The following is a 10,330-nucleotide window of genomic DNA, read 5'->3' on the forward strand; positions in this document are numbered from 1 at the left end:
TTTGAAGAGGACATGGGTGCTTCAGCTAATTAAAACCTTGATCTGCTCTGATTCATGACCTTGTCCTTAACTAATACAAATACAGAAGGCATTATAAACTGTATTGCACTATAATAGAATTGATTTCACTATTGAAATTTTCCAATTTTTCCTTACATAGAGGGAAGAGTTTGAGATTTACAAAGTAAACTACAAAAAAATAAAAAAAAAACCAACTTGGAATTTTCACATATCACACAGCTGAATTCACAGCTCTTCAATGAGGAGTATTTTACATACAGGATAAGACCTCTGTTACATTCATTATTTTACTAAGACAGTGATTTTTCCTGGTAGTGAATACTGTGGGATCAGGGTGGTAGAAAAGGTGATTGTAAAGAAGGTCTTGCACAACTACAAGCATTCACTTCTGAAAGAAAGAGCTGCTGACATTTAGTTAAATTGAAATGAAGGTAGTTCTTTTATTACTCTCAAGTGAAAATTTATTTCCCCATACCTTGAGATGAAGAAACAGTAAACTCCAATATTTTTCTTAGAATAAAATAGCAATTATCCTTATCGCTACTCCTGTTATCCTCTGTCTTTTGAAGGAAGGATACCCAGAGCTGGTCTGTACCCACACAGAGGCCGTGATGCTCTGTGGAACATAAACAATCTCCCAGACCAGCAACAACAGATAAGGACAAGTGAGACGAAGTGAAAGCCGTTCATAATTGTGTTTGAGCCAGCAACAAATCAAGTCATTGTAAAAACACAAGAACTACCAAATGCCTCTCTCTCTTAGCTAAAATTAGTGACTGACTATACATTTTGGGGGGGGGGTACCAGGGATTGAACTTGGGACCTTGTGCTTGTGAGGCAGCTGGCAGCACCACTGAGCTAAATCCCCAGCCCCTGACTTTATAAATTTTAAATCAGTTATAAGTTTGGTCTCACTCTCCAACATCCAAAATAAAACCCATTAAGATACCCAATTATTTTTTGTTGTTGTTGCTAAATTCTTTTATTGGTACATTTTAGGTATACAACACAATTACATTTCTCATTGGGAATTGTACCTTTACATAATGCATCTTGGTTCTTATTTTTTCCCCATTCCTAGCCTTCCCTTCACGCCCTCCACCCTTCCCTAGTTACAAAGACTTTGTTTCCATTTTTTCCATTTCTCATCATTTTTCCTTTCCCTTCTCTCCTTTCCCCTGCCCCTCCCACTACCCCTACGGACCTTTTCTTCCTATTTTACATTATCGATTATTCATTCTAATCATTGGTACATTTTAGGTATACAATATAATGACATTCGTCATTGGAAATTTGCACCTTTACATAATCTCTCTTGGTTCTTATTTTTCATCCTTGCCCACCCCTCCCTTCAACCCCTCCATTCCTCCCTATTTACAAAGATTTTGTTCCTATTTTTCCATTTTCTCATATTAATCCCATTCCCTTCTACCCAATTATAACATTGCATCCAGTATAGAAAAACAGAATCCTGACAGCACCTCCCCTGTTTCTTTGAACTCTCTCCCAGATCATCTGCCACAAGCTCAAATCCTACATTACATCGCTCCTGCTACCTTCTTACTGAGTATTTCAGTCCATCAGCGTTACTACAACACAACATTTGAAACCGGAAGTTTTGTAAATAATAGAAATGTATTTCTCATAATCCAGAGGCTGGGAAGTCCAAGATCAAGAGCCAGCAGATCTGGTGACAGGCTAGGGACGCTGTTGCCACACAGCTGGGTGTTCTTCCTGCAGCCTTACACGGTGGACAGAGGGAGGCAGATGCCATGAGGCCCATCTAGGTCCTTGGACCCTTTTTAAAGGAATAGATTCTTTCAGGAAAATGGAGCCCACCTGACTTAGTTACTTCCTAAAGGGCCCTGGCTTTTAGGACTATTGCATAGGGCATTGAATTTGAACATAAATTTTGAAAGAAAAACAAACATCAACCATAGTACCAAGGCACCTCAGTTACCCTGTTACAGTTATCCTTTGCTGCAGCAAACATCAATAAACCCACATTTTACTGCAAGTGTGTTCTTAGTGGTTTTTTTACTAACAGACATCACCTTTATGGCATTTGTCTGAATAATGTAGCAAACTTTTTTTGAGACAGGCAGCAGAACCATTGAGCTAAATCCCTGGTCCAATGTAGCAAACTTTACTTTTCAAGACAATGTAGCCTTTGATTAACCACATAGGACTTAAAGAGTTTGAAACCCAGATACTATGTGTAGATTCAAGGTGTCCAAACCTCACTTCTGTTATTATCTTGTTTATTTCTTTATCTAGCATTACTGTATTCCTGACCTAATATATAAACTTGTTCTCTTTGATCCACTGAAAATCTTCTCTCTGAACATTAAGAAATGAAATAAAAATTTTTAAAAAGTGCTTTAATTAACAAAAAAGGCATACCTGCAAAATAACAGAAAATAATCACAAAGCTTTCGCCGCGTCATTTAAAAATGTGCACGTTTTTGTACTCAAGGGCAAGAACTACTTTCGGATATTTTTCATATTCAGCTGAGGCCATGGTCTCATGATCAATGACTGCAACAATTCACATAGTGTTAAAAATCTTTAATAATAACTTGATTAATGTAAAACAAGTCAACATACAAATGAAGTGGAGTGCTAGTGTAATTTGATTATATTAACTCCAAATAATAAAAAGGATCCTCATCATGTCTTGCCATTCATTCATGATTAATCCCAGCTGGTTTCCAAATACTTATGCACAAAAATATGAACACTAAAGAGATCAAATGGCCTTTCATTTCATATTTGAACAAATATCAGCACAGATTTATGATAAAAGCCTAACCTAATATTACACAGTTTTCCAAAGTGAGAGATTCCTGGGCCCTATGTAAGACCTTGTGTCCATTTTCTAACACAGCTGAAATGTACTAAAGACAAGTAAAATGGTGCAGTAACTCAATTTCTGGACATATGTATATATTTCTATATTCATTAGGGGAGGTTCTTCAGTTAGTACTGTATGGTGATTTAGCTCAACTACAATGCTAGGTAAGAGAAATGCCTCTAAATTGGAATTTTGCTCTCCTCACTAAAGTTTCACAGAAAAATCAAATAAATATAAATGCACACACATATATCTATACATATATATTTTAACATGAATGTCCTACACTCATCTCCATATTATTGGCACCTCCTTTTCCTTTAGGAACTTGGAAACTAGAACCTCTGTTCATATCATAGCTCTGCTTCCTATGAACTGTGTAGCTTTGGACAAGTTATGTAGCCTTTTATGGCCTTTCCTCATGCATAAATTTAGGAGAATACAATTATCCATCCTAATTGAAGATTAAATGAATAAATATATATAAAATATGTAAATCAGTGCCCTTTACATAGTAAGGCCTATGTTTAGACTACATCATCATTATTCCTTGTGGAAACTTAGGAAGGGTATATGGAGTTGGTGTGGAAAGGAGGTGAAAAACCATTATCTCTCCTGTGGTTGTTTGCTTTTTACAACTCCCACAGGATGAGATCCTGCCGTGTATCAAGGTATTTCTGTTCTCATCCTCTTCTGCTTACTCCTCTAGTACACACCTGCTACTTTTGTACCTTCCTGGGAAAAGCGAGATGAGCAATTTGCCTGGGAAAGGTAACAGAGGTCTGAACAGATGCTAACCAGGTTATCTCCAAGGATGCAGCATATACTAGATACAAACACATCACTCCCTAATCTATTGTGAGTTGCAAAGTATGGCTGGCCACATGCATATTGAAGGTTACCCCTTCTCCAATCTCTAGTGGTTTCGGTTCTACTTTAAAATCAGGGTTTTTTTCAGCTTCCACATAGGACAAAAAATATTTGTACTTGTCTTTTTCTGTGTGGCACATTTCATTGAACATGATATTTTCTGGTTTTATCAATCTTCCTGCAAATGAAAGTATTTTACTCTTCATTATGGTTGAATAACACTCAATTGTATATGTATGTGTGTATTTTTTCTTTATCTGTTTATTTACTGATGGACACCCAAGATGATTCCACAACCGAGCTACTGCTAATAGTGCTGCAATAAAAATCAACATGGGTATTCTGTTATCTCTCTTGTATGCCAATTTCATTTCCTTCAGATGTATACTCAGGAGTAGGATAGCTGGATCATATGGTAGACCTATTTTTAATGTTTTGAAACTAACATACTATTTAGCATAGAACACAGTATGGAAACATACTGTTTTTCATAGTGGCTGTACTAACGTATAATCCCATTAACAGTATATAAGGGTTAATTTTTCTCTACAACCTCACCAGTATTTAATTTTTTTCCCTATTTTGGAATAGAATAGAATATCAGTGTAGTTTTCATTTGCATTTCCCTGAAATGTCATTGCTTTTCTCCCAAAATCATTGCAGCTAAGACATTTGTTTGGCCATGTGATGCAGCCATTGTCATTTCTGAACCCCATAAGCCCCCATATTAAAAATCACATTTGAAACAATTACATTAGTCAATATTAGTCCCCAAACATTACATTTCATCATCATTTTATAATTTTTTTCTTGAAGTATCATGTCATTGCTCTAACCTTATTTACGATTATAGAAGGACCTGATTTTTAACAAAGAATGAAATTATTTGCTTAGTTTCAACTAAGAAAGAAAGCTGAAAAGACAAGAAAAAGGAACCACATATCAACTTTGAAAATAAAAAGCTACAGAGAATTCCAACCACACACCACATACCAATTCTAAGAACTAACAATACAAATGCCAAAAATCTTTTCACACTTAATCTCTGTTAGAGATTTCTCTGGTCCTGGCAACTTTGCCTATTAATGAAAAAGTTCAAAAAATTAAACAAAATGCTTTATGGTGAGTGCAACCATTCATTAGCAAGAACAATTACTCCTATTTCCAGGATCCCAGAATGGGAAAATAAATATTTATCCTTGGCCAAGATGTGATCTTTATTTTCTCATTTTGAGGTCCCAAATAACTCTGCTCTGCAGACAAATCAATTGTTTTTGCAAACAACTCTTAGCCACCATATTTTCCCCAAATCTTTCACCTCCTCATGCAGTAATTACTTGCAAGTGCAACTGCTATGTAGCTCCATACTCAAGACTGAGGAAGTAGGAACTGGAATTTGGCTGGATGTTATTTTGATGGAAAAATTTTTTTGAAATGTCCAAAACATGATGTCTTTGGCAAATGACAATTACTTCTGTGGGACTGTATACAGCTGGTGACCAAGTCAGGATACTGAGTCTAAAAGGATATGCTAAACCTACACTTATGTTGCCTCAGTCATTTATGTTACCTGTGCCTGCGTTTATGGTACCACATAGATTTTATTCTATACACAAAGAGGATTTTCATGTGGTTGAAGTGTGATGAGTTTATGTGAAATTCAGTATTAAAAAGAAATAACTTTTATTAAACACATATCTTTTGCTAGACATCATATTCAGTTTAAAAGAGAGTATAAGTTATTAAATTGCATGAGTTCAGAATTAGCTTTTGCTATTTAATATGTGAGCCAGTGGGAATTGGAAATTATTCTCATTAGTGTCACCTTGTTATATTATGAAATAATTTTGATACTTTATTGGTAATTTTTTAGACAAGCCCTGAGAACGTTATTCACCTCTGAGAGTTAATCCCTTAGAAAGTATCATAAAATTTTGCTGATTTTTTGGCAATTAATTTGTGCAATTTAAGCCACTGAGTAGAACACTTGGATCTAGCTAGGTGCCAACAACACAGACCTAAGGTACTTTTTTGAAATGACCCCAAATTCTTGGACTCCATTACATCACCTTGCAAAGTGCATTACCAAGAATAGTAGTATGAAATGTTTTGTGTAAGGAACAGAAACCCATTCAAATAAAGAGCAAATTTTTTGAAAGAATGTGAGGAAAAGCAACACCAATCTTCATGGAAGTGAGAGATGGGTTGTAAAGCCATCAAAACTTGATGGGGCCAGGGATTTAGCTCAATGGTTCTGCCGCCTGCCTCGCAAGTGCCAGGTCCCGAGTTTTATCCATGGTACCAAAAAAAAAAGCAAGGTAGTGTTTCTATTTTTATGGAGCCATATTATTTCTCATTCTCCTTTCTTGGTATGCCATCTGATTATTAGTACAAAAGGACCTGTTATAAAAATTCACATAGCTTTGCAAAATTCACTGTGATCATAAATCCATTTTTTGAATGCCCCATTTGAAATTCCCATGGAAGAAGTTCTGATTGATCACTGGTCAGTCATTCTATTATTTGTAGATCATCTCTTTCCTGGTTACATGGTGCTCCTAAAGCTCGCCAGACTCAGCCAGGAAGCTAGACCTAGGCATTGTTAGTGGTGGGAAGTTTCTAAGGAATGAGAGAAGAGCCTGAGATGATCTATTAAAGTGGTTGATAATTTCTTCTTTAATAAATGAAAGCTGAACAAATAGTCTATGATGGCTACTATTTTAATTTTGATAAAACTTAGTCTATGTCCTACAGTTCAAATCAATAAGTGTAAGGAGCTGGGGATTTTTTTTTTTTTTTTGCTTCCAACTAAATTAGTCTTTTTATTCTTTTGGTAATCTCTTCCAGGGTTAACTACTTCCACTGTAGGTGATGAAATACATAAGGCTCCACTTCAAATGTTGGGACTGCTATGAGCATGGTATTTTCTCCTTCACTGCAACTCAGAATTAAAATTTTGATTCTTGTCTTATATTCCAGTCCCAGTAGTCTCCACTGCAGAAGTTATCTGAAGACGGTCTAATGCTTTTTAGCAGTGGTCTGTGACCAGCCTCTGTCTTCTCCACGAACACTATGATGGATTTAGTTTATACATGTATTAAACTCAGAGGCATTCTTTCAAATGAGTTTAAAGGCACTTTATTTTTATACAACCTACATGACATGTTTTTTTTTTTTTCCCTTGAAAAGCAATGACTCCACTCCAAATAAATCACAGTCAAAATGAATGAAGCGTTCAAGATGACATCAGTCCCATTTGTCTAAAATTCCGGTGTTGTGTGGATGACAAGCAGCAGCCAGTTATGACAAGTGATAGATCCAAGGTAACCGCCAAATCCATTAACATTTTTCCACTTCTAAACCATCCTTAAAGAAAATCATACATGGGGTCACACCATCCTCACGGTAGTCCAGGAGAGCAACCACACCATCTGGATACATGTTTGCACCAATAAAGAACTGATAGTTTTTGAAATTAGCAAGGATGTGCTTGACTTGTTCTGTAGCCCCTGTCATAAAAGGTTTTACGCTCTCTGGTCTTTGTTCTTCGAGGTTGCCTTTGATTGATTTCATATAACCTTTGATGGACTTCTTGTAGGCCTCTTTGTGAAGCTGATTTCCTGAAAGTGAGTTCATGACAATATCCACACCAATGACTACTGTGCTTCTGGTACCTTCGCCCTCCGGGCCTTCAGCCAAGGCTTTTCCAACAATGAGCGAGTCATTAAAGTTACCCTCTGTTCTACTGACCATTTTGCCCTCTACCTTCAGGCAGCCCGCCCGCGATCTCCCAGATTTTGTAAATGTCAGGGACCATCTCATGGTGGCTGATGAGGTCCCGATAGATAATCATGATGGTGGCTGAAGGGAGACACGGCTGCGCTAGTTTAGCAGGAACCCAGCGCTGAGAGCGAACGCAGTGCAACAGGAGCGGCACAAGGCGGGAGTCGGGAGCAGGCAGAAAAGCGGGGCTGGAATTTAGCTCAGTGGTTCTGCTGACTACCTTGCAAGTGTAAGGTCCCGAGTCTGATCCCCGGTACAAAATAAACAAAAACAAAAACAAACAGTGTAACATAAGATTTTGTTCCCATTGTTTCTCCTTCCTGAGTTCAAATTCAAGTACATTAAGGATGTCATGAATTTTGAAAGTTCTAATGAGTCTTATCTTGGAGTTACGTAAATTTTTATCTCTTACGTATCATTATTTTTCAAACAATTAGAATTTAACATTTAGAGAAGTCATAGAATAAATTTATAAAGAAAAGAGGTGACAGCTAAGAGAAGAAAACAGACGTATCACCATGGTAACTCGATTTTCACACGCACTGCACTAATAGTACTTCCAGAAAAAAATACTTAATGGAAATAAAAAATTATATTTCCATTTGAAATAAGATATGTAGCTCTAACGTTTTATATGTTATGATGACACTAAACAAACCAATATTCACAAATATATTAATGGTCTCTTTCTGCCTTTCTATTCATCTTTAGTTAAATAATCAGATAGCTGTAGACAGGAAGACTGAGTCATAACAAAGCAAACTGACAAGATTCTAAATGTGTGATGCCTACTGTTTTTTCTTTCTCCCAAATGAGTGGGAGGAAAATACATAAATGAGAAATTCTTAATAGAATTAACTTGCTTTTCCAACAAAATCATTCCCTAAATTAGGAGTGAACTTTTTTTTTTGGTACACAGGAATTGAACTCGGGACCTTGCGCTTGCGAGGCAGGCACTGGAACCACTGAGCTAAATCCCCAGGCCTAGGAGTGAACATTTTGGTGCTGCAAAAGGAAGATAAGCTACTCATATACTTCAATAAAAAATTTTTTAAAAACGTTCTTTAACACTATAGAATTTTCCTAAAATGGATTGGTAAAAATGCCTACACAGAATCCATTCTTTTTTTGGGTACCTCGGATTGAACTTGGGTCCTTGCGCTTGCGCAGCAGGCAGCAAAACCACTGAGCGAAATCCCTGGCCCCACCGAATCCATTCTTATTACACATATATTTTACATTAAAGATTGTTCGAATAGAATATTTTGACTCTTGCTGAGAAATCCATGGTTGACAACTATATATATGCAGTTCCTCTAAGAAACATCAATAGCATCTGTATTAAATCCACTTCTCCATAAATGAAGTCCACCTTATTGGCATACCACCAAGCTCTCTTCAGAGCTGTTTATATGTCTTTTGTCTGATCATCTTCTTCAAGTTTCCTGATTTCATTTTTTAAACAATTTATAGTTTCACAACTTGCTTTTAATCTCTCTTTAAGCTCTGTAATTTCAAAGCTTGTTTATTTCTTGGCAGCTTCTAATTTTTCTCTGGTTTTCACTTCAAATTCTGCAAATTCTGTTTCATGCTTGCAGGCCCCTAATGTTAGCTGTCAGGATGTTGTTAATAATTGTTGGATGATTGCTGTTGGGTTTTGAAATATCATCTCATCATAGAACTCTGAAACAACTCTCTTTTTCCCCAACATCGCATTGGTGTCTGATTGGAACAGCTTTAACAAATGATGCAGAGAGCAAATCTTTGGCTAGAGTATTTGTAAATAAATCATCCTGTTCAATGCAGTTCTGACATTTGCAGAGAATTCGCATACATACTGATGAGAAACAAGCTATAGGAAATATTAATAACAAACTTTACTGCTCAATCCCTTAGTTTTTGAAATATACTTCAAATGGAACCAATTACAAATGGTGCTTAATTGGCATGTAAGTTATTCAAATTCAAAGATAACCCCATAAAATCTCCTATGTGTATGATCTTTGGCATATCACTTAACTATCTAATTATTCGTTAATTTATCTGAAAACTAAGTTTCTATGGAAACTGTAAGTTTCAAAATTCTATGATCTTATAGGTACTTCACCCCCCTTGCATCCATTTATTTTTCCTACAGTGAAGTCTGCTCAGAAATCTGTTTATGAAATCAGGCATTTGGCTTTGTACCAATCTTAAAGGAATTCACTTTTATTCATATTTAAATAATCAAATTGGAAAATACAACCCTTATAAAACCAAAACTCAAATAAAACTGTTTACATTTCTCTGCTTTGAAAAGGAAATAAGTGGGTATGATGTTTTTCTTTAACAACTACCAGCATGAAAACTAGAAAAACTATGTTATCTGGATAATATTCTCTACCAAGAAAGTTGAGATAGCTTTGAACAAACAAATAATATTCTCCGTCAGGAAGGGGTATTCTGAGTCATTAAAACCAAAGTGAACCTGAAACATGCTAAACTCAAGGGAATTGGTAAACAAACACAACAAATGCAAAATCCACAGTTTTAGAATTAATACAGATCTTGAGAAATACTTCATCAAATAATAATTTAAGAAACTAGAAACACAACTGCTTATGCCTAATCATAATGAAAGCACACTAGGATGTTAACTAACCAGCAGACAGTTGGGTTTGATTCCAGAAGAAGTAAATTTTGTATATACTCTACATCAACATTTAACTAAATCACTGTACTGTGAATTTAGTCATGAAATTGTTTTTTAAAGATCAGTAAAATTCTTGCCACTAAAGCTATTGGTTGATTGATTGTATCAGC

The 10,330-nt window shown here is 36.0% G+C and overlaps 1 protein-coding gene across 1 annotated transcript; it reads right to left on the reverse strand.

Annotated features, from left to right (window-relative positions):
* Positions 1-6,883: 6,883 nt before the first annotated feature.
* LOC101701843 (translationally-controlled tumor protein-like) lies at positions 6,884-7,776 on the reverse strand. The gene has a single exon (XM_087199247.1). It carries the CDS (start codon positions 7,565-7,567, stop codon positions 7,085-7,087), a length of 483 nt encoding a protein of 160 aa, XP_087055373.1. The 5' UTR covers positions 7,568-7,776; the 3' UTR covers positions 6,884-7,084.
* Positions 7,777-10,330: the final 2,554 nt, after the last annotated feature.

The sequence above is a fragment of the Heterocephalus glaber genome, unplaced genomic scaffold (genome assembly GCF_053883595.1).
Source record: "Heterocephalus glaber isolate CG9 unplaced genomic scaffold, H.glaber_assembly_v1.0 deba00001690, whole genome shotgun sequence".
NCBI classification, from domain to species: Eukaryota; Metazoa; Chordata; class Mammalia; order Rodentia; family Bathyergidae; genus Heterocephalus; species Heterocephalus glaber.

Coding starts and splice junctions, on each gene's coding strand:
- LOC101701843 (XM_087199247.1), bottom strand. CDS start 7,567: ATGAGATGGTCCCTGACATTTACAAAATCTGGGAGATCGCGGGCGGGC.